This window comes from Electrophorus electricus, chromosome 18, assembly GCF_013358815.1.
Source record: "Electrophorus electricus isolate fEleEle1 chromosome 18, fEleEle1.pri, whole genome shotgun sequence".
Taxonomy (NCBI): domain Eukaryota; kingdom Metazoa; phylum Chordata; class Actinopteri; order Gymnotiformes; family Gymnotidae; genus Electrophorus; species Electrophorus electricus.
In genome coordinates, this window is record NC_049552.1 from 7,474,190 (window position 1) to 7,497,521 (window position 23,332).

At 41.8% G+C, this 23,332-nt stretch overlaps 2 protein-coding genes across 2 annotated transcripts in view; one reads left to right on the plus strand and one right to left on the minus strand.

The window, feature by feature from the left end:
- gabrd (gamma-aminobutyric acid type A receptor subunit delta) overlaps window positions 1–8,914 on the minus strand; it is a 16,513-nt gene extending 7,599 nt beyond the window's left edge. The window contains exons 1-3 of the mRNA XM_035536391.1: window positions 8,498–8,914; window positions 1,364–1,479; window positions 99–166 (exon numbers count right to left, since the gene is read on the minus strand). Of these exons, the coding sequence (XP_035392284.1) occupies window positions 99–166; window positions 1,364–1,479; window positions 8,498–8,562 (249 nt within the window). The 5' untranslated portion in view covers window positions 8,563–8,914. The remainder of the gene's footprint in view (window positions 1–98; window positions 167–1,363; window positions 1,480–8,497) is intronic.
- Window positions 8,915–11,975: 3,061 nt separating this feature from the next.
- Window positions 11,976–23,332, plus strand: part of cfap74 (cilia and flagella associated protein 74) — a 51,280-nt gene continuing 39,923 nt past the window's right edge. The window contains exons 1-12 of the mRNA XM_035536523.1: window positions 11,976–12,027; window positions 12,507–12,602; window positions 12,757–12,841; window positions 12,929–13,096; window positions 14,160–14,258; window positions 14,350–14,454; window positions 14,861–15,034; window positions 15,489–15,599; window positions 15,692–15,794; window positions 15,976–16,133; window positions 16,252–16,462; window positions 17,414–17,584. Coding sequence (XP_035392416.1) covers window positions 12,518–12,602; window positions 12,757–12,841; window positions 12,929–13,096; window positions 14,160–14,258; window positions 14,350–14,454; window positions 14,861–15,034; window positions 15,489–15,599; window positions 15,692–15,794; window positions 15,976–16,133; window positions 16,252–16,462; window positions 17,414–17,584 — 1,470 coding nt within the window. The 5' untranslated portion in view covers window positions 11,976–12,027; window positions 12,507–12,517. The remainder of the gene's footprint in view (window positions 12,028–12,506; window positions 12,603–12,756; window positions 12,842–12,928; window positions 13,097–14,159; window positions 14,259–14,349; window positions 14,455–14,860; window positions 15,035–15,488; window positions 15,600–15,691; window positions 15,795–15,975; window positions 16,134–16,251; window positions 16,463–17,413; window positions 17,585–23,332) is intronic.

Below are 23,332 nucleotides of genomic sequence, written 5' to 3' on the forward strand. Positions count from 1 at the left end.
CTTGATACTGATCATATCAAGAACCAGCTGAAGTTGTGCTTAAATTTGACTTGTGTTTAATGAAAAATGCAAAACATGTAGTTATATCCATATGTTACCATGTTGGCTTCTGAGATATGGTCAATGCTGGCCACTTCAATGGCCATTGCCACATTCACTGGAGGTCCTGTAAAGAGGAAGGCGAGAGAAAAAAGACACCCCCCCCCCACACACACACACACACACGGCCACAGAGACACACACCTGAAATGGTCGAGCATGTCGATGAGAGGTCTTTTTTACATCAGGTATCATTTTTGTGCAGGGATAAGTTAACATTCAGAACGTTGTCTGCACTTCGAGTGCCATTCGCCTCCTTTTAATCACTTTACACTAACTTATGTGAGGAAAAATGACCGGGTCCCACTGCAGCATTTAGGGCCCATTAGATTGACACCTTCAGAACGGACATTTTGGCCATCGAGGGACCCTCCCCGTTCCCTGCCCACTGCTGCTTATACCAGCACCATTTCTGCACTGCTCTATTCAGGGTGGCGTGTTCGTGTGCTGACAGCCCCCTGGACGTTGGCCTATGATCACCCCGTGGCCCTGCCGGCATGGGTTTTCTTTGGACTAGACCATTTATTTCTGTAAGTGAACCCTGTAGGCGATCCTCGGCACTCTTTTCCATAGCTAACCCCCACACCTACTGCAATTTGATTCGTGCTCTTGACATTTGAAATGGCGATGAAATAAGCAATTGCACTGGCATCGAAACGGACCGATAAATGGTAGAGTTCCACAATGGTCATAAACGTCTGTTCAGCACACGGTACTTTTTTTTTTTACCAGACTTAAAATACTTTAGCATTTGGACGCTTTGCTGTTTTTAGTGGTAAATGCAGTTCTGAGGTTGGCTACGCTGAGTTAAGACGTGAGATAGAGAAATTTACGCTGTGGCCATTGGATGTTACGCATTTGACAAACATTCTTAGCAACGTCGTCGGTTCCAGAGCAGAGCTGGAACGCACATATCTGTACTGACGTGTGGCGTCTTGGACAGTGGATTCATATTTGCTCTGATGACTTCCATGGGCTTGCTTGCTCCTCACCTATCTAGTACACTAGCGTGCAAAGTCGCAATTAAACACATCTTATTAATACGTGTAGCCTGAATATGTGCTTTGAAATTAGAGTTCAGCAACTAAAAAGTCGTTTTGGCAAGTAATGCCTGAGTAACAAGTTGCACAAGGTCAAATTAAACCAGGAAGTAAGTAATTGTCTTAAATATGCTGTTCTTGAGCGTTTACACTAAGAATGACTGTAAATGCAGAAAAGGATGAAAGTGCAATCCAATGACACAAGCCACAGATCTCGAACTCACCTCCTATCCCCGGCCGAAAGTTTCGAGCGTAGCCTTGCATTAAGTCATCCAGATTGGGCAGCCAGGATATCTCAATGTCTGTACCTACATAGTCACCAATGTCACTCAGCATGGCCCTATAGGAACAAAGACACACAGATGGCTTGAGATATCAGTATGGGAAGCACTGGGAAAAAAATTCCGTGGACTATGTAATCATGGGAGATGGCGTGGATCTTGTGTCTGCGATGTAGGATTGATACAATGTTTCTTGATGGTCTGATGGTTTGAGTAGTAAAATTGTATTTCAGGGAACAGATAAGAAAGATAAGATCTCAGTTATCTCCAGGAACAGCTAAGAGACCCTCTCATAGAACACACATAGATTTACTTTGTATCATAATTTCTGAACTCCATTTAATTATTATTAATTTTGTTATTTATTAGATATTTCATTTTATATAATTTTGGATAAATATGGTTTAGCCTCATACTCATATGTAGGGTTAGGTTGGTCTGTTACCTTGATGTCCATGCATCAAGGTAAAGGGACACTACTTTGCAAAAGGCAAACATGATATCGGTGCAAGGTGTGTTGAATAAGTACATGTGATGAACTGTTTGAAGTCTATAACAACAGTCCACAGCAGATGGATGTTTTCATAAATGTGCAGTGTTTCTAACCAAGGGATATGAACAGGAAATGTCACATGGTTTGAAATGGCCAGCACAACATGATAGCATTGCCCTCTTGAATATGTGATATAGGATTAGTTTTTTGTTTGTTTGTAAACTCTCCATGCAAAACAATTGTGTTCACAGGACTACCGAACAGTTCTCATGGGTATGCTGGACAATAGCACTAATGCTACAACTAATGAATTAGTGCTGTCCTCTTGTTAATAGATCTTGAGTCTTAAACAATTTATGTCTAAAGTTTTAACTGAAAAATTAACTTCAGTTAATTCAAATAATTGATCAGCTTGTACTGCTCTAATTTTTGGTTCTAGGAAATTGATAGGAACAACACATTTATAGCATCTTATGCACAAACAAAGACCAGCCTAAACATCTGGACTCTGGTTATACCGTCCAAAAGGTTATTCATAATGTCTTAGACCCTTGCCTTTAACACAAATAATGTATTTGTTTGGATTTAATCATGCCCCCCCCCCAACACCACTAACTGGCCACAGGGGGGCAGTGTTTATCCAGAAGGCCAACATGCTGAGCTTGAACATTCTATCTTGGGGAATAGTCATCTCAGCTACCTGTCTTTATGAGAATGTTAACTTGCCTCTCAAGAGCAAATGGACACAGACAGACTCACATAAAAATACAATTAGAAGAGAAGTAAGTACAACAAGCCATTACAACCACAAAACTGTAAGAATGGTTAGAGAGGTGTGTAGTGTTGACATCTCTCTGCCCTTACAAAATGTTTATAAGTCTAATATTTGATTCTAAGCTCAGTAGTTGTAAAGGTTCAAATACTGTTACTGTACAATTGCCTTACATAAATATCCACATTTATATGCATTTTACTACTATAATAAATATAAGTATTGGAAAGGTTATGGTAAAATAAATGTTGCCAGAATTCACTTATATAAACTTGGCCTGAATCTTTATAAATAAATGAGTAAACCACTGCAAAGTATAAATTCACTTTACTGGCAATAGTGTGAATAACATTTGAACATTCAGAGCTTATCTTGCACTACTGCTTACTAGCTAGAGTAAGGCTTAGGCATCATTACAGAAAGGCCCAGAACAAAATACAGGTTCTGGTACAACACAGCTGTTACCAGTGCAATTTCCCAAGATTCTACCGGTTCCACAGGGGGTCAAGGCTGAGGCAAGCGACCACACCTGGTCTCAAACTTCGCTCTCTATGTGTCCCTCACACATCTATGTGTCACTCACACCCACGGCCCTCACCAGGAGTTTGCACCGGGCTTCACACCATCCCCTCACACACAGCAGTATTGGGCGGTGGTGGTGGTGGGGGGGGGGGGTTCATTTAAACTTGGGCGTGCTCCAAATGGCCTCTTATGACCATCCAACCTCTGACACCATTTGTAGGAAAGGCTGAGGACAACAGCCACACCCAGGTGCTGCAGGCGGTAAACATGTGCTCTGACCTCCAGACCAAAGAACCCGCTCCCTGGTACAGCAGCCAGAACACACGTTCTATCCTCCTGAGTGACAGTCTCACAGCACCTTTTTCTTGTGCATATTTTAACAAGGTGTTTATTTTGACCCTGCTAAAGTAACTGAAGTCTTAATGAATTCAGTTATTTAAAATGAAATTACCTGTGAATTATGAATAAGCAGTGAGATACTATACAATTCTGTTACTGGGGCAAACAGTGGTTCATGTGCTGCAATTTTAAATTATGGGTTGTATAAGACTTCTAAAAAGTGATTAAAATCAGCATGCTTTTTTTTAAAATCAGGTTGCATTTGCATCTATTTACATCTTAGAGCTCTGAGACCTCAATTACCAATATGATTGAATTTCGATACTGAGATGATCCATGTTGTCTTTTTTTTTGGCCAGAGTTCTTCTGAAAGGTTTTTGCTAAGGAGCACTCAATAAAGAGATTGACATGGGAACATAGGATATTGACTCAACATAGGAGCACACAGAAGAATTTATGAGCACCAACTTGAACTTGCCATTCTATTCACAGTGCAGAGAGATAACTATGATTTATTCAGACTATATTGAAAACTGAATCCAATTGCACCAATGCAGTAATTAACCAGCATTCACCTAGAGTACAAAAATTATAGTCAAATGTAATTTTGATTCACACTGAACAGTCCAATCCAGGGTTACTGCGTATACACACTTAGTAGCTTTTGTAACATTTATTAATGTTTCCATATTAATATTACTTGTAATATATTCATTCAGACTAACATATAGGTAGGAAAGCTAACTATTTTCGTGTTCCGTAAACTAACGTATTGGCACTCACATTGGCTTTCGTTTTTATCTAGCATTTATATATGTTACATAACGTACACATTGCTCAATGCACCGAGAACTCTATCCAGTTTTCTTGCCGTGCCCTGCACTTAAAGTTCATCGCTGAACACTTTTGTATTGAGGCTCAGTGCACAGCGTTAGACGGTTCAGGTAAGAACCCGTTGTCGCGCGCGCGTTCCTCGAAGGGCATTTTTTGAAAAGGGAGCGAGTGCGAGCGTTCCCGTCTGCTGCTGTAAATTATCAATAGCTGCCGCAATGTGTGCAGCACAGCACGCCTAAGCTCTCTTCAACATTAGCTAGTTAAGCTATTCATTTAGAGTTTATTCAGGGATTGTATCTGGAGACAAACGTTTTGGTCCATCAAGTGATATGTGGGTGGGGGAAATTTTATATATATATATATATATATGTGTGTGTGTGTGTGTGTGTGTGTGTGAATTCCCTGCCCAAACAAGGCCACACTGAAGGGGATCATAAGAATGATGTACTTATGATTTTAATGATCATTACCCTACAATTCATAACTTGCTCATATATGTCGTTAGTTATCATTATTGTAGTTATAGTTATAAGTATCAAAACATTTACCAAATCTAAGGTCACGTATAAGTTTGAAAACTGCAACATGATTGTTGAGGATCCCACAGAGACCCTGTTTGAGAAAACCAAATCAGCACCGTGGTTTCCAGGTAAGAGGAGAAGACGTCGTAAAATGCTAATGCAGCCGCTTCTGTGATTGGCCCCGCGGGACTCGCTAAACGTCTGGATTCACTGCTCAGCCTCACTCTCTAGAAACCAATCAAAGTTAATTTCCTCCCGACGCCCTTGGCCCTTACCCCTTTTATAACTGTTCATTTCTATAGCTTCCCTCCGGGCTGCGTCGCCTCGCCGTCTCCTTAATGGCAGACTTTGCGCAGCGCGCGAGTGCAAAACGACAGCGGAGACACGCGAGCGCGTGCGAAGGCGGCAGTTAAGAGCGCCACAGTTAATCCGATCAAACGTGATCAGCTGCACACATTTAATTAGTGTTTGAGGGCAGAAGCGCGGCAGCACAAACACGTGACAAAGCCGTCATGTTTGATTTTAAACAACAAAACAGACTGGGGAAAGTGTAAGCAAAACAAAACACTTCAAAACATAGACACGACTTAAATGCAACTACGAGTTTAACTGTGCCTTGCCTGGATTCGTTCAATCATGGCTTGAACCTTTGGATTATCTCTTTACTAGGGTGCCAAACCGTTGTGGATCCTAAAAATGTCTCATTCTACTCGACGTGTAGGCCTATGCCATGTGCTTGAACAGATAATCTAACACACAACCTGAATTTTATACCATAGTGAAGGCCCCCAGACCTGAAGGGGTATGTTGCCCTTCTATGACAATGCTGTAAAACCCCTTGTTGTGAAAGACCGATGCCATAAAGAAACCAATTAAAATCCTCTTCAGTGATATAGGCTAATAGCTGCAAAAGATATAGCCATTTTGGCTAATGACGGACTTGCATTCTGAAAACATATCAAAAAGGTCATCATCAAAGCAAGGAAAGGTATGATCTTGAAGGACCAGTAAGAGCCAATCTTGTAAGATCCAGTAAGGGCCAAATAATGTAAACTGAAGGGGCTTCTACAAATGGCTACGTGGCCACTCTTTGTGTGGCAGCGTGGGAGTTTCAAGGTAGCTGAAGTAGGCTAACATCACTTATGTGGGTCAGGCAGCTCTAAATTCAGTATCATTTTGCCGCTCACAACTATCGTTTTGGGACAAGGGATAAGGAAAATGGGCTATTTGCAGCGCTGACAAATCTATGTTTGCTCCTCAAAAATAAGCAGGAAAAGACTGTTCTGATGTCAGTATGACATAAGGTAAAATTACCCAGCAGGTAATACCCCCCCCCCCCCTTATATTTTAAACTCCATGACCTTTGCTTGAACTCTCAGAAAACAGGTGGAGAAAGCTTTAAAAAACCCAAAAAGTTACACGGAATATCTTTCCATCCTTTCAGCAGTTCAGCTCTGAATCCAAAATCCACTACAATTCTGTTCCTGTAGCCATGTCTACGATTGGTCCTGATATGTCGCAACACTCCGACCAAGGCAAAGCTGTTAAGCATGTGAATAAATGTGTGCTGTTAAAATAGGTAGCGTGGGCTGTAGGTGATGATGTGTACACAGAAGAAATGAACCACTAAATGGTATTATAGACATCAAATCTGCAAAGGTAGAAGGCGGCATTAGGGGGAAACACAAAGTGACATTTCTTTTATCATTTCTATCCCAGTGACTATGAGCTGTAGGACTGGATCTGCTTGGGGGTCTAGATCACAGCAGTATTTGGGCCTAAACTAATCACCATTAGTCAGAGACTCTCATCTGGTACTCAGATCAGTCATTTGTATGAGATTTTAGAAAGTTAATTTTATATAACAATAACGTAGGCCTGATATGTAAACTTGCAGCATACTGGTGCACTAAATATGACGCAGGTCAGCGTGTGTGTGTGTGTGTGTGTGTGTGTGTGTGTGTGTGTGTGTGTGTGTGTGTGTGTGTGTGTGTGTGTGAGAGAGAGAGTGTACCGAAGCAGCATTAAAACATATAGGCCGCGCTTCCTGTAAAACCTTCAGATCGGCTTCCGTGCTGCAGGTTAATTGAAAAGCTGTTAACTGCAGCTTCTGTACACATGGTAACACCGGCTGCTTTCGCACTTTCCTGGCAAGTGTCGAGTCGCACGAAAACGGGAGAGGAAGAGAAAAGAAGAGCGGAGATTTATTTAAAAAAAAAACAAAAAAAACCCTACATATCCGCCAAAAATAAATCACTCGCACACCGGAACGGGGACATAGAAATTAAAATGTGTCAGCGCCAAACACGAAAGGCGAAATACTGTGAAACCGCGCATCGGATATATCTTTAATATCTTCGCCAAATGTGCAGTTTCTGCGTAAGATCGCAAGGGTTCATTGTCTACGACCGAGCTTACTCAATCACATTTATCAGCCGTATGTCAAACAGTATTGTTTCATTTGCATAGCTCCAAATACCTTTGACAGATAATATATAATTTTGGAATCATCTGAATTTAAACGACACTTATGGTAAAATCGAATAATGGAATCGATTCCAATGTGAGGTAAAGACCTTCATAAATGACTGCATTAGCCTAATTAAAGCTTTGTTTGATGATTTGTTGCATTGGCATGAAACATGCTATACGCCTGATCCAGCAATGGTATTACACACTGAATGAACAATGTCCAATTAACACCAGCAGTAATGAGTCAACTTTTACAGTGTTTATCTATGTCCAGCTGGACTTTATAAACACTAGATGCTCATTCCAACACTGCGGACATTGCTGTGTAAACTGTTAGCAGTGAGCAAATGAGGCTATATTATCTCTTTTTGACGATTCAGCACAAAAAAAGCCCGATCTTGACAAAATGGCGTATCATTCTCCATTCTGTAGTTCTGCTGTGGGCCTGATAAAACAAAACAAAACAAAACAAAACGTGTCAACCCACATGGAGCCTATAGTTGTCACTGCTGAAGTGGATTTCCCCAACTCTTCTCATTGTTACAAACAAGCGCGATTCCTCTGCTGCTGGCTGTCATCTTCACTCTCAGAACATGCAGCGACTGGATTTCCAGGACAATATCTTCGTATAGATATTGTGGCGAAAAAAAAAAACTGTTTCATAGCCTATGCATTAAGAACTAACTGAACTATAACAATGCTGAGAACTGGTGAGGTTTATTTGTTGTTTTGTTTTTTGTTTTTGTTTTTTACCGTAAACGATTGTTGATACTGTAAAACTGTGTATCTAACTCGCTTCTTTACTGAGACTGGAATGATCCAGAGTAGATAATCTAGGTTACGGTGGTGTGCATTCCCCTTACCGTATTCTTTCATGTGCAACTCCATGACTCGTGTGAATACAAGAGTTAAATGTTTCTAGGGTAAAGTATATTACATGCCGTAGACACGAGGATCTCAAGGCGTATGTACATTACAACATAAAACTTAGCAGCTCAAACGACACCCGTAAAACAAACGACCTGAAATGTGCCATGCAGTCTGTCTTGGTTTGGGGAGCGCATATCTGAGCCGGTCCGCGTCCGCTCGCCCGAACAGGTGCAATGCAGCGCGCGCAGCCTTACCTGGCGAACTGGGTCTCCCCGATGAGAAGCGAGAAGACTCTCAAAAATAAAGTGAACATTTCCATTTTGGGAAAATGTGAATCCCTGGTTTCTGTTAAGACGGGAGGTTAAGTAAGCGTTGACTCTACGGTCCTATGTGGTAATGTGGCAATTGCGGAAAGTAAACAGCAAGGCGATACATGTTTCAGTCGGATATCCGTCCCCGTCCTGTCCCAACTCGGTGCTCGTGAAGCGCCTCAACCTCAGTGTAAACTCTAGCGGACGATGCGCTCGCTCTCTCTCTCTCTCTCTCTCTCTCTCTCTCTCTCTCTCTCTCCCCTCCCTCTCTAAGCACAATGACTAGCCGTAATCCCCTCCTGCTTGCTTAGAGAACAACGTCAGGTTAAATCGGCCACGCATGAAAAGCGCGTATTGCATAGGCTCCGGAACGATTTATAGAAGAACATCCCGGGCTCTTATGTAATAGTAAGCTCCCTTGCCAACCCCCCCCCCCCCCCCCCCCCCCCCAGCCATCGCAGAACTTAATTTTTATTTCGGAGATAAGTGGGCACAGGGATCACTCGGTACATGGAACATATTTTTAGACTTTCAGCTTTATGTTTCACAGTTTAAGCCTAGGTTTTCGCGACATGTTTACCTCCTAAATAAGCAGCAGAGCCACAACAGAACAAAGTTGCCGCAACCAGCGATGCAAAAACACGGCCAACACCGACATAGCTGTATGCAAACACGAACTAGCGCACATACGCATATAGTTCAACTTTCCCTGGTCGGAGGGCGGAGAAGCTCTGAAATACATGGAGCTGCACAGCAAGTGCAATGAAGAGCCATTGCAGAAAGGCGCTGATTTGATGTGCGTGCGGCGAGAGCCAAAGGGGTCGGTTTAAGTGGGGTGCATGTGAAGAGTAAGTAGCGCAGCTGTTAGGAAGCCGCCAGCCCTTAGACAAAATCCCTCTTCCGCTGAATATCGTTTCAGTGCCGTTTGCGCAGAACGACCGAACGCAGACTGTGCATTCGTTGGTGTGGCTTTCCCTGCTGAGTTCCACCGTATTTGTATTGTGAGTACTATTTACATATTAGTAAAAAAAAAAAAAAAAAAAAAAAAAAAAAAAAAAAAGGATGGTGTGTGGTCTTAGTATTTAAGACACTGACCCAAGGGTCCCACGTTACTGCACAGAGTAGTGTCTTGACATATCTAGAGCAATCAGGAAAAACATTAAACAGTGTAGTACCGTTTGAGATCTGCATAAGCACGTTATGTTAAACCAGACGCCCTCTGTGGTTTACCTCTGAGAAAGGTATCATGGATGGAAAAACAACCAAGTTACTATTTCAGTGGCCTTTAGGATATTAGGATATTTAACTTATTCATGCTCTTTCAGGAATTTTCTATACAATAAAGGCACCCATGCCACCACACACACACACACACACACACACACACACACACACACACACACAAACACACACACGACAAATCTTATGACAAACTTGCATAGAAAGGGTCTTCATGAGCTACATTTATAGGGCTGTTGATACCACAGAATTAGGGCGCTTTCCCATACGACCTGTTTCCAGGTGAAATGAAACCAAAGCCTGGCGTATACGAAACGCTGAGCTCAGTGGTCAGGATCGTGGCCCACAGAACCATGCATACGAAACGCTGAGCTCAGTGGTCAGGATCGTGGCCCACAGAACCATGCACATTACATTAGAACTGGGAACGAGCCATGCAGACCGCTTGTGATCTAATTTTGTGTTGCTGCTCATTCTAATTGCACCTTTGTAAATCAGTCTTCAGAGCATCTGAAGAGCATCTGCCAAGAGATTAATGTAAATGTAAATATTTAATCTGGGATGCTAATCCAGCCAAACTATAGAGCCACCCATAGTCGTAATGTACACTGGGTACGCTGGGGACATGTCCCCACCACTTTCTGAAACGGCTTATTTTGTCCCCACCACTTTCTGAAAGTGTACTCTGAAAATATCGCTTCCTATACAAGCGGTCTTTGCTTCACTTAAGTAACCATTCGAATTTGCTTGTTTGGACGAAAGTATCGAAAAGTGTCACGTCCCCAATGACAGAATATTTGCCGATCAAATAAACGCGTAACAGCTAACATTTCTTGAAACAAAACAAATGATTTTTAACCAAAAATAAACATAAAACAATTATACTACAAATAGGAATGACAAGTGTGTCCATAAAACCTTTCTTGAGCCTAGCGCTGATTACCGTTCAGTGAACGCGTTTGATTTCTTAAAGGGGTCCCAAATTTGAGGGGCAGCTGAATTGAATATATCACAGTTCTTTACCCCAGCACTTTTCAAAGCAAAGTTACTCCCACTGAGCCATCACAACGTGCAGGGAGCAGTCAGCTATTAAAATCTGTGTCACTGTTGTTCTCCGGAGGTTTGCAAGCTTTGCAGCGTTACTACCTGCCCTGGTTTCTACATCTCTCCAAGGGAAGAGTGGCTTCTACATCTCTCCCAAGGAGGAGAATTTCCACAGCTGAGGAGTCTTGTCGCTTTAGGACGCTACACGCAAGTCTATCTGGCAACTGTAACAGTGCGTGCGATGCGATGGTCCGTGGTTTCTGGTGCGAACGCTGTTTTTAAAGAGCTTTTTTTTTTTTTAAATTAAAAAATAGTGACGCCTCTCGATTTGAACCCGAAAAGAACAAGCAAACATGCAATCGAGAGATATGATACAATCTTTGTCAGAATATTCAGTCTTTTCCATTGTGTAATTTAGAATCCTGCTGATGGAAGAAGATCTTTATCATTTTGTCAAATAACAGAATAAGCATTAATTTGCCGGTCTTTTTACTTCTATCTGATAGCACAAGCTGAGCCTAGTTTCTCCTTAACTAAATGGAAAACAATGTATTTTTCTCATTCTCTAGCCCATACTAGTCCACTACCCATAAAATATATGAAAACATTACCCATAAAACTGTAATTCATCTTATGAAACGACGCAAGCCGTTTCTTTGCCTCATGAAAGCATTTATAAAGACACTTCATTTATGGATATTGACTCACATACCCAGAATCCAGTTAACAGTTAACTTGCCTATTGCATCCCATTATGCAAAGGACCTCAAAAGGTCTTTATAAAGCCCATGCGGGTCCTTACACAGCATATTTTTCTTACTTTCCTTCTCTGTACGACTTTGACTCTTTCCCAGTAACTTATTTTTCATATGTCCCCTTCACACACTTTGAATATTGGCAATCGACGCTTAGGCTACAGAGCTGTTAGATGATGTCAGTATACAATGCATGATGCTAATTCGATTAAGCTTATTTGTTTGAAATATGACATATGAGAAACGTAATTGCAAAAAGGTTTTGTGTCTCCTCGTGACAGTTTTCATATGCATGAATTTACAGCGAAGGCTGCACAGAGCTCGCTGATGTGCTGCTGTCCCGCGTGGTCGCTGAGAGTAGCGGTGTCTATGGAAACCAAGCAAACACACTGGAGCTGGGCAGAAAAGGAACGACGGCAGTGAGAACTAGTGCAGGTAAAGTTAATAAGAAAACGTCAGCTAGCCAGTAACGAGAGAAAGGTAGCCGTCGATAACGGACTATTGTTAATTTTACAGCTACGTTAAGGCAGCTCGCAAGCTAAGCCTGTCACAGTTGTAGCTCGCTGTCTCATTAACAGCCCGTTAACGTTATTGGACTCATGGGTAACATAGAGACCACAGACTGTATATAAAAGTATTTACAGTATATGCAAGTATATACACTGTGTATATACAGTCAATGGCCAAGACTCTTAACAAATGACACGGGTAACCGCAGATAGTTTGCAACAGTATGATAGATAGTTTGATGGAGATGGCGTTAGCTTGCTGTCAGTAGCTAGACACTAAGCTGGTTGCCATCTAAAGTTAATATTAAAAGTGTTACGAACTGACTGGTTTTGTATTTAGCTAATATTACAGGAGCTAACAGAGCCACCATTGGTTATCAGTATCTGGAAATTCTGTATTTCCAGTCGAAATCACTATGGAGGACAATATCTCTGAGGATTTTCAAGAAACATCAGTATCAGCAACTAAACACAATTTGTTGGATACTCCACCAAATATAGGTATGGAGGGTTAATGTATATATGAAGAATCTAGCTATATATATATATATATATATATATATATATATATATATATATATATATATATATATATATATATATATATATATATATATATATATATATATATATATATATATGCCTTCCACTTTAGAAGAAGATGGAACTGGGGAACAGACTTCCAAGGATGAAGATGGCTTTCCTCTGGATTCTTCTGTGGATTTTGAGATCCTAGAATGGTGGGTCTCCTCTTTCTCTTGCCTTGTATAAAAATATCCAGCAGCATATAAATGGTATGTTTTTATGACACACTGGCTTTCTGTCAGGGAAGTGAATGAGCCAGGAGATATGGAGGTTGACGGGGTAGAGAGAGGCTATGTTGATAGGGGAGAGAGAGGCTTCGTTGACAGCACACGGATGTTCATGCTGAGAAAGAACCTGGATGAGCTGGACAGCTTTTACAAGCAGAAGGAGCTCAATGTGCTAAAGGCCAGGTCTGTAAACACACCCACCTGCCAACACACACATGCACACACACACACACACACACACACACACACACACACACACACACACACACACACACACACACACACACACACACACACACACACATACACACACACACACACACACACAGAGTCAGAGCATCATTTCTGTGACCCTGCAACCCCTCTTCCCACTCACACTAAAGACAGTTTTTGCTTTATTCAGTGGATGTTTTTAAAACTATGCTCTCAAGCCAAAATTAAAACCACACACCAAAACAAAACCTTATATCACCTGACATAATGTGTTTCCATATGCTTTTCTAGCCTTTAGCACAAGCTCTGGAGAAGCTGTTAGGTGGGTGGACGCAGCAACTCTGAGGTCACATTGTATTTGAATAGTGGTGTGGAACAAATATGCTGTCAGAATTCCGAAACATGCTGGCATGAGACACATGGAGCTGAATGCAGGCAGATGAGCTGGGTTTATCTACTGAATTTTATTTATCATCCTTAGCCTTCAGTGTTCTATCAAGGATACACTTGGATCTTTCTAGAACAGATATTCACCATTTTTGTACATCGCTACCCATATTTCCACATTAAGAAACATTTATTTTTTCACTTTTAGTGTTTTCAGGTATCCTTTGTTGGGTATTTTTGGTGGTTCTTTAGACTTATGTTTTTAAGTACACAGAGTTGAACTTTCTAGAACAGGTTCTAAAATCCACCGTTTACATTTCTCACATCACTTAGATAAAAGAACACTTAAGTCCTTCTAACTGTGCCAACATCCCTTCAGCATCTTTAAGGGATCTGTGTTTAGGCTTTTTACCTTAACAACTAGAACTTCACAATATTCAGTTTTATATAACTGGGGAAAGAAAATGCTGCATTTTCAGTCTCTTCTCTAAATGCATGTTACCCTCTGTGTTGAGCAGAGGTATGATTAATTTTTTGCTCTCCCACGGCTGCTGCTGAAAGAAGCTCTCGAAACTCTCTTGAAACCAATTTGCAGACCATTTCCATCACTAACCAGCTTCCCTTCTTCTCAACTGTGCTTTTGTAGGGAGGAGCTTAAGGTCTGCCGCCTCCACCTGGCCGGGATGGAGAGCGAGAGAGATGCCTTAGAAAAGGACCTAGAGAGTGAGAAGCAGCTTGAGAACAGGTGTGAATGCGAGAGGAGAGCCTCACAGTGGAGGCGGTGGGAATTATGGAGTACGTTGTCTCATCCCTGGTCTGTGTTCTGTTCTGCTCAGTGTGGCCCTGCCCCGCTTACGGGCCCGGCATGAGCTCCTGTGCGTGGAGCTCCAATCAGAGGAGCAGCTGGAGGCACATCTAGTCATGGTCTTGCAGGAGCATGAGTGAGTCCCACACCTTGGCGCTGGCCCCACCTTCAGAGGTTTAGCAGCTCAAGCACTGTCTGCTAATGTTACCAAACTTCATATTTCTTGTCTTTAGCCTATGGGGCCTAATCGCATGTCATCAATTTCAGAGTAAAAATAGTCAAATCCTCACTCTCAGTCATCCAACACTGACTTGTGTTCTATTTTTTTCTTTCCCTCCTTCGTAAGGCAGTATTTCAAAGCTGACTAATCAAAGGTCATTTCATACTCACTGGGCCTTTTCTTTGTTGTGAATCATGTTGTTATTGTAGTCCTCCAGCATTCGCTGCAAAAGACTCACTGTCCACTGAGAGAAGGTGCCATAACTGCTTGGCCACAGACATTCTTTCTTGTACTGTTGTACATCTTGGACTCGTTTGTACAGGCTAGAGCTGTGTCAGGTGGAGGTGGAACTGGGCCGGTTCCTCAGCCTGCGCCGGGAGCTGGAGCAGATGGAGAAGTGCTTCCAGGTGGATAAACAGGAACAGCACAATCAAAGAGTCCAGCGGGAGAAGGATGTCGCCAGGGGAGCCCGACGCAAAGCACTACATGCTAAAAAGTAGTTGCAGAACAAAAATGTCTCACCACATCAGATGTAGCTTCGCACGAAGGGAGTCACATGTTATTAAATACTGATATTAGCTTTCATTTAAAAGGAAACCACTTTTTCTTGTATCTACACTGAGTCTGATTGATTATCTTTTTTTTTTACACAGACCTGAAGGAGCTAAACATATTGTATATTATAGGATTTACACAGTACATTTTTTAATTACACAGTAGAGCTGCATTACATGTTCTACATTATTTTATGACTTGTGTCATTTTATTCTTAAAGCCATTTAACAGCTAGCATAATTTTATTTTACAATTGCTCCCATTTTCTACATCTTTACGTATTTTTGTCATATTTTAATTAAGATTAGATTTTTTCAATCAATAGATTATTTAGCTTTAAGGACTCATCTTTGACCATAAATAAAATATAAGATGGAACAGTAATTGTGTCCCAGGGAACAGGAAAAGGCTCTGGGCGAGCAGGCGTTTCTTGACCAGAACAGACGCGCTCAGGCTAAAGCCGGCCAAAAGAAAGCAGTGTTCTTCCTCAAACAGACTCTCAACAGGTGATCTAAACACATGCCCGTTTGTCACAGTTTTCATGCATTCACACTGGAGTCCTATCTGCCGTGTGCTTATTTGTGTGTGTGTGTTGAAGGATGCGTCAGAAAGAAGCCGAAAGAGAGGCGAGGAGGAAGGAGCTGATGAAGAGGAGGATGGAGGCAGCAGCATCGCTGAAGGCCAATATGGCAGCCATTCAGGCAAGCTATGGTGTAACTGTGGTTTCTCACTTTTAACCAAGATGAGCATGAGCATCTCAAGAGTTCCCATCAAAATAAGGAGTGAAAACAGATATACGTTAAAGAGTCGTAACAATTCCAACGAAGCTCTTCCGAAGTCTCATGAAGCCCACAGCTAAAACCCATATGTCTTCCTGTCTAGGAAACCATGCATTTGAGACAGGCCAAAGAGAAGGCCCGCTTGCAGAAGCAGAGAGAGGATGAGGAGCGTTGGAGGGAGTCGCTGTGTGAGGCTGGGTTAAACAGCACTAAACTCATGTACCAGCGCAAAGCCCAGGAGTGCCTACGCAGGAAGCAAGAGTAGGACTTCTCAAAGATCTGTGCAGGCCTCAAAGCAAATTCTCCACTGACTTCAAATCTCCCATCATGTCTCGCAGGAAAGCTGTGTTAATGGAACTTTTTTTTCCCGGATCCACAGGGAACTCCAGGAGATACAGAAAGCCAGGCGCGTGGAAATTGTCTCCAAGCTGCTCCTGGAGGAGGAGCAGAAGGAGCGGCTGGAGAGAAGCCGAGCGCTCCTTTTCCCCTCAACGCTGCCACATGCGGCCCAGGGCGCAGATCTGAAACGACGGGAAAGGAGGCTGATGAAGAGCCTGCTGACTCCATCACCACCACCAGCAGAGAGAAAGGTACAGGCAAGCCATTAGCGCAAGGCTATGTGAGTGCTACAGGGCTCTGTATAAGGTCCAGTTAGCATTTACCTTCAGGTCTAACTCACATTACTCTTTCAACGGTAATTATTGTGGTTGACAGTAATAATGTATTAATCTGTGATCGATTAGGTGTGTGTTGTGGTCTGTACCACATATTCCAGTTCAGCAGCAGACTGTAATTAGACAGTGTACATTTCATTGTGGCACTGTTCTTGACTGAAATGCAATGCTGTGTATCGTGTTTTGTTTTGGCATGTTCACAGCAGCAGTGGAATACTGCTGAGTTGAGTTGATTGCAATTCAAGGTGGATAAATCAATGTTAAATCAATGCAATGGATCTTTTACTTTTCATTTTGGCATGATTGCTGCCTGTCGCTGTTTAAACGCAATCTCACGTGTGGCTTTTTCGCTGTGTTTATTGTAATGAATGCATTTCACGGAGGCATATATGCTTGAAATGGAAAGCAATATAGCTGTACCTTGATTACATTTCAAGGCGGACTGTATTCATTTCTGACACAAATTCAGTGGTTGGTTTGCTTTTCATTCTGCCACTTATTCTGCATGTTGCTATTGAAAAGGAAGGCCATGTGTGTGTTGCATTTTATGTTTTTATGATTTATGATTGTATGTCAAGGATTTCTCTCCGTGTATCACACAGTAGCATGCTAATAGGGTTTACAGTATTTTGTTGTTACATGTGAAGTACCTCTTGGAACTGGATTGTAACTCACTTACTCACTTACTCATTCACTGAAATATTTACTTAAAAATGTTTACTTCAATTCATTAATAACTTTTATTAAAAACAACATACCCACATCCATAATCTGTTAGTAAAGTTGCCAAATGCAGGTAATAACGCTTAATAACAATGCTTCAGGTGTACTTGATGTTTACAGCCTCTCTTCCTCGCGGTGGTCTAGGTAATTCAGGAGGTGCGCCCAACCAGACGCCATGCATCTTCTTCTGCCAGCTCCAGAATTGACATCAGCTCCTCTTTGGACTCAGCGGCTGAGGAGAGAGGGGGCGAGCCCCAGCGCCTGGTCCAGCCTGAGTTCACTGGCCTCTGGGAGCGCAAGCACAGCGGTTACACAGTAACATGCCATATCACCACACAAGCCCAGTCGCTTACATCATATCATGTACATTCACACTAGCTCACATTTGGACGTAGCAAATCCGATGAGATCACAATATAGGATGCCTTTTATCAGTGCAGTTGATGTTGAAAGTTAGCAACAGTACAAAATTAAATACACTGGGCCCAGATGATTGGAAAATGATTTGATTGATACAAGAAAGGGTAAGTTGAGCAAACAGACAAGAAGAGTTGAGGGTTCCCCTCAGTTCCAGAAGACCCAAAGCAGGCACTTTCGCTCTCTCTTTCTCTCTCTCTCTCTCTCTCTGCCCTGCCCAAAGCCACAGATCTACACTGACACACATCGCTTCTCATTTTGCTGTTCCTGGTGAAGCTTCAGACCAAGTGTCACACATGTCAGATTCAGTCTGCGTGCAGCCTGCCACGTGAAAGCCGTTCAGTGCTGCTGTGTGTTAACCACAGAGCACTGTGTCCAGGCCGTGCGGGCCCTATTGAGAGGCCAGCGTCTGCTAGCATAACCAGTAGCAAGAGTTGAGCTGTTGTTTTAATAGTTGGTGTAGAAAGATAGAAATAATATTCAACTTGATTATTACTGTGAATTGTCCCATTGGTACAAGTTCCTGTAGTGTTTGTTTAATCTTAACCTTATCATACAATCCCAAAATTGCTGAAACAATGGGCTAGCAACAGAACTCTGTGCTGGTGTAGTAAAAATTTTATGTAGTATTAGTTTTGATGCACGTGTTGCTGCATTGTCCTAATGTCACTATGTGTCTTGGTTCTAATGTAGTTTGCCACGCTCCAGCACACAGCACTCATTAGAGGGCAATAAACCCGCCTCTTTTGGCCTCGCTTCTCAAACGTGAACTTTATTGCACCTTTTTTGCAAGGATTTATTACAATAAAGTGACATTCCACAGCCACATTCATTTCCTTTTGAAGTGGAAGCCATTTTCTGCATTGCCTCAAAAACACAAATTCGTGCGTCACTCTGTAATGGGATATGAGTTTTGCCTTCTCTCTCATTTCAGTTAATCGAAGATGACAGTTTGGTATTTCCACATTTAAGGTAGCAAACATTCGCTCTCTTGAAGGAAGGGCCTCAGGATTGGCACTAGACACTTATGCATATGCATATTTTTCACCACCCTGCTAAAAAGATCTGAATATATTATGATTCCATATATTACAAGCTCATTACACTTTTAAATGCCTCTTAAGATATACATCCTCACTCAAGTATGAACCTCTATGAAACTTTTTTTTTGTGCACTCAAGCTGCAGAGACTTACGAGAGGGCAAAGTGTTTTTATGCTGACTGACAGTTGTCAAGGGATTACAGCATATTCATCTTTTAAGAAAGGAATTATGTAAGATTTTTTTTAGGTGCTTGGTTCACGGATTAAGACATGGCATTTAATAGTTAAATGCTTCAGCCTGCGTTTCTGCATGTTTTTTTAAACGTGTTCATGTCAGAGGAGCTCTCCCAGGGTCCCGTCAGCCAAGGCTTTTGGCCGTAGTCTCGCTGGGTAGTAAGGAAGGATGTCTTAGCTTTGACTCTGAGTCAGTGCGGCAAGGACGGTGGGCAATCAAGGGCATCTGTGGGGTAACAGAATTAAGCAGCTGGTGCACATGCTCCCAGCATTTTTCCCCCAATCCCCAGTGCCATTGTACGAGCAACAGCTAAAAACAAACAAATAAAAAAACAAAACAGTGACAAGAACAGAAAATTGTGGTTGGGAAGGAATGAGGAGAGATGGTGTAGGTGGGAACTGTCTAACACTGGGGAGAAAGTGTTGGTGCCATCTAAAGAAAATCCAGGCTTTTTGACACTTTCTGATTATTTTCAACAAAACGTGACAAAGCATTACATTTTGCTTGTATATCAGGGAGACCAAAGTAATGTTCTCCAGAAGTGTAAAACTCTTGGTTGTGCCCAGGGACATCACTAGACATTTATGAACTGGGGTGGGGGGGTGGCTAAGCTTCTATTAGGGGGGTCTTGGGATAAGCCAAGCCTATCTGGAGAAAATGACTCATACCTCTCTTCAGAGTTTTAGGCACGTATCTTAGATGTCTTAGATGCTAAGAGGTACAGATCAAGCAAAAATACAGGCAATGTTACGGGAAGTAGCTGGTCTTAAATATGTTAATCAAACACACAGAACATAAACTGGTACAATCACATTTGCCTTTGCTCTGTAGCTACATTCATGTTTACTCAATATATACTTAATTTTGGTTAAATGTCAACTTGCTGATTTCAGTTAACAGTGGAGTATAGCTTTTTAAATCTAATTTCTCAGCTGACTAAAATTTTTGCTCAGTTCTGCATGTCAGACATGTGAGTGTGTTTTCCATGGAAAATATTTTGAATAAATATTGGTTGAATAATCATAATATTGGCATTTACAGTTACAGCGTTTAGCAGACGTTCTTATGCATAGCGATTTGCTTTGCAAATCGTTTTCGTGCTTTGTCGTTTACTTATAGAATTTTATAACAATTTCATAATGACATCTTAGATATATTGTCTATATTTAAGTTGTTTTCACTTGCAAATATATGCAGTGCACGCATTTGGGCTTTTAAGGTAATTAAAGGCCGATGACTACTATGTGAGTGGGAATATGAAAGAATATCTTCTGTCTTTGATTGTGGCAAATTGGTCTATGATTCAGCAGCTCTAGTATTTTGTCCTCAGTTGATATGTCTGCTAGGCCCTGATGCCATCATTTTACATAACTAGGAGTGCAGCCAGAGCAGTTCCCTCAAAGACCTTTCACAAGGGCAGCTACTCACAGCTATGGTTAGGTCAGCTTGGATGGCTGTCTTTAGACAGCGAAACATCTGGAGGTTGTGCACAGCTAACATTTATTGTGGCAGACATCCAGATTGCCACAATAGAACATTGGGCTAGAACATTTTTGGCCACCAGCACCTCTTCTGTTTTGAGACCAATGCTGTAAAGCACTACAAGTTCAGTTAAATAGAATTCACTCAAGAATAGCCCTGAATTGGGGCTGAATGACTGAACACCTTCTAGTGGGCTTGTGTCTACACCTGAAAATGGCTGTTCAAGCTCACATTGCATCCTGTCCAAGCACTAAGCATCTTGCCCAAAGCAGCAGCTCGGTTTTCAAGGTTCTTGAGTTGTTGGTGTTTCTAAGACAAAATCATCCATTTTTCTCTTTTTATGCCTCTTATAGCATCTGGTTCTGGGATATTGTGAGTGTGACACATGGCCTTGGTTCTGTCACACAGCTCTGAGACACTTCTCAGTGTGTCACGTACAGCTTGTTTGCAGATAAAAGCTTCTTCCAGATCTAATGTCTCTTTCTGTAGGACCTTATGAAATCCCTCGGTTGAAAAAAGTTGAGACTGAAACCTTGGTAGCAAATGCACCTTAGAGACCTTGAGCTTAATTCTCAGACCAACAGCTATGGGTGATCCAATGGCAGGCAGACATTCCAAAATGGCAGGAAAAGTGTCAAAAACTACATTAATAGATTGCAGCTAGCATGCCCAGCGAGCTGTCTGAAAGTTGTGCAAGTTCAGCTGGCGTCAATCCAACTTTGGACTGAGCTTCATTGAACTTGGGGTTGTTAACCAGGGAGGTGCTGAAAAAAGGAACAGACACTTTACAACAATTTGAAAAGCTCTGCAGTATCTGAAACAGCCCTGCAAGTATTGCACAACACCAACTTCAGCTCATGAGGGTAACAATGCAGCTAAATGGCCTCTAAACAGAGTGCTCCGCAATGTGCTGACGCACCCGCAGTGGACCAACTCAGAACGGCTACACCGTCTTATGTTTGTGCTAGCCATTGTAGCGCTGTTAGACCTGCTGAAGGTGACGTTGAAGCTTCTGCTGCAACTCAGTTGCTATAGACCACACATCAGATTGAGGTGACTGTCCCGATTCCCTTCTCTCGGATATCTCACTTGTATGTGCAGATGCTATAATCTGAGTGATATTCCCATGACTGCCAGTTGCCTGGTAGCTATCATAGTCTTTATGTGTTTGTGACATTTCCTGCTTTCCAAAAATAAACAATTTAAATTTTTACAGCTATTAGTGACCAAAGCATCATGGTTTATGCTTTTGCCACACACTTTACACAGAAATCAGAAAGCAGTGTTCTATCAAACTGCATCAAAGCAGCAGTGCACAAATGCCCTGTTATTTGTACAAAAATACCCAGCTTTACACGTCTGGGCCCACTGGCGTTGTCACTTACATCATCTCTGGAACTTGTAGAAGGAGGAGCTGCCTGCTCTCTCGCTTTCTCTCACTGGGGCTGTTTGCTCTTTCTCCGGATTATCCATCTCTGTCTCACCTCACCCTCTCTCACTCATACAGCTCACGTGTGGACCATTTTCTCTGTCTGCCTCTCCTTCTGCCTGACCCCTTAAGATGAGGTCAGACATTTTATAGTGATTAAATGAGTGAAAATCCGAAGCCCTCTTCATTCTTGCTAAATCAGCTGGTTAGTGGATTTCTAATTTAGATGTAAAAATCATCATGAAATACGATATTTAACATTTAAAACTAAAAACGTCAAATGGAGTTTATGCCTAGTATGAGTAAAAGGCTTATGTAATCAGATTCACTATCTGGTTTAAACAGTGCCCACTCGCGTTCTTCTTGACCACCAACCTCCACCAAACCTTCTTATTCAGCCTTGTCAGAGTCTGTTTCATCTTTTTCTCCCTTTTTTGTTTTTAGTAACACATAGTTTCATCAAACACGATTCAGTTTGCTAAAATGTATTATTTAAACTGTAAAAATCCTCCCACCAAATGGGCTTTTGGAAGCACTGCTTGCTTTACACAAAATTATAAAATTGCATTATAATCAACTATTAATTAACTGTAAGCAGATATCTAGAAAATATACAGTCATACATTCAAGAATGAACAAGCCATCCATTCATACCTGCCATAAATACTGCAGTGTTTAATGCAGAAACCATTTTTAAATAGTTACTTTAGCGTTTGTTCATCAGTCATCAGGGTCCCTGTGATATCTTAATGATATTTTCACCAGTGTGTCAAGGACATTTAATTTAAAGCTTATAACAGACGTTAAAATTATGGATTTTCTTTGGTGTCATGTTGAAGTTTCACAGTCTGGTTGACTGTTTTAGCAAAGCAATGCTGAGAAATAGCTAACAGTGTCACACGCCACCAAAACATTTAATGCTTTCAGACTCAAACTGTGTTTTCAGGTTTCTGGGCCGCTGTAGGGTGCCAGCACTCCCCCCACGTCCAAGTGTCCCTTTATCTCATTATATTGTGAATTTGAAGACACGATGGAATGGTTTAATAGATAGAGTGAATGAGAAGAACTATTGATGATTCAACTAATAAGGCATGTTAATTTTGGAGCTGCTAATCAAAATTGGGATGGGGCTAAAACAAGCCTAATATCACCCAAGTACAAGCCTAATGTGACTGGTTATGCATATAACTACTGTTTCCAAAAGAAGAGAAATGAAGTACAACACATGTGGTATGGGATGTCACTCCCTTGTGTGTATGGCTGACGAGACCTTTATTCACACCTGTATGGCAGATGGTGCTTCATGATGAGGGTGTGACTCTGCCCACAGGTTTGTAACCCTTCGTTACAAGCATCTCTCCCCAGTTCCAGATACCACTCTTCACTGAGCTCAACGGTAAGGCGAGGCACCCTTTGTTGGACCTCGTTCCTCTTCTTCAGGGAACAGTTGGAATATCC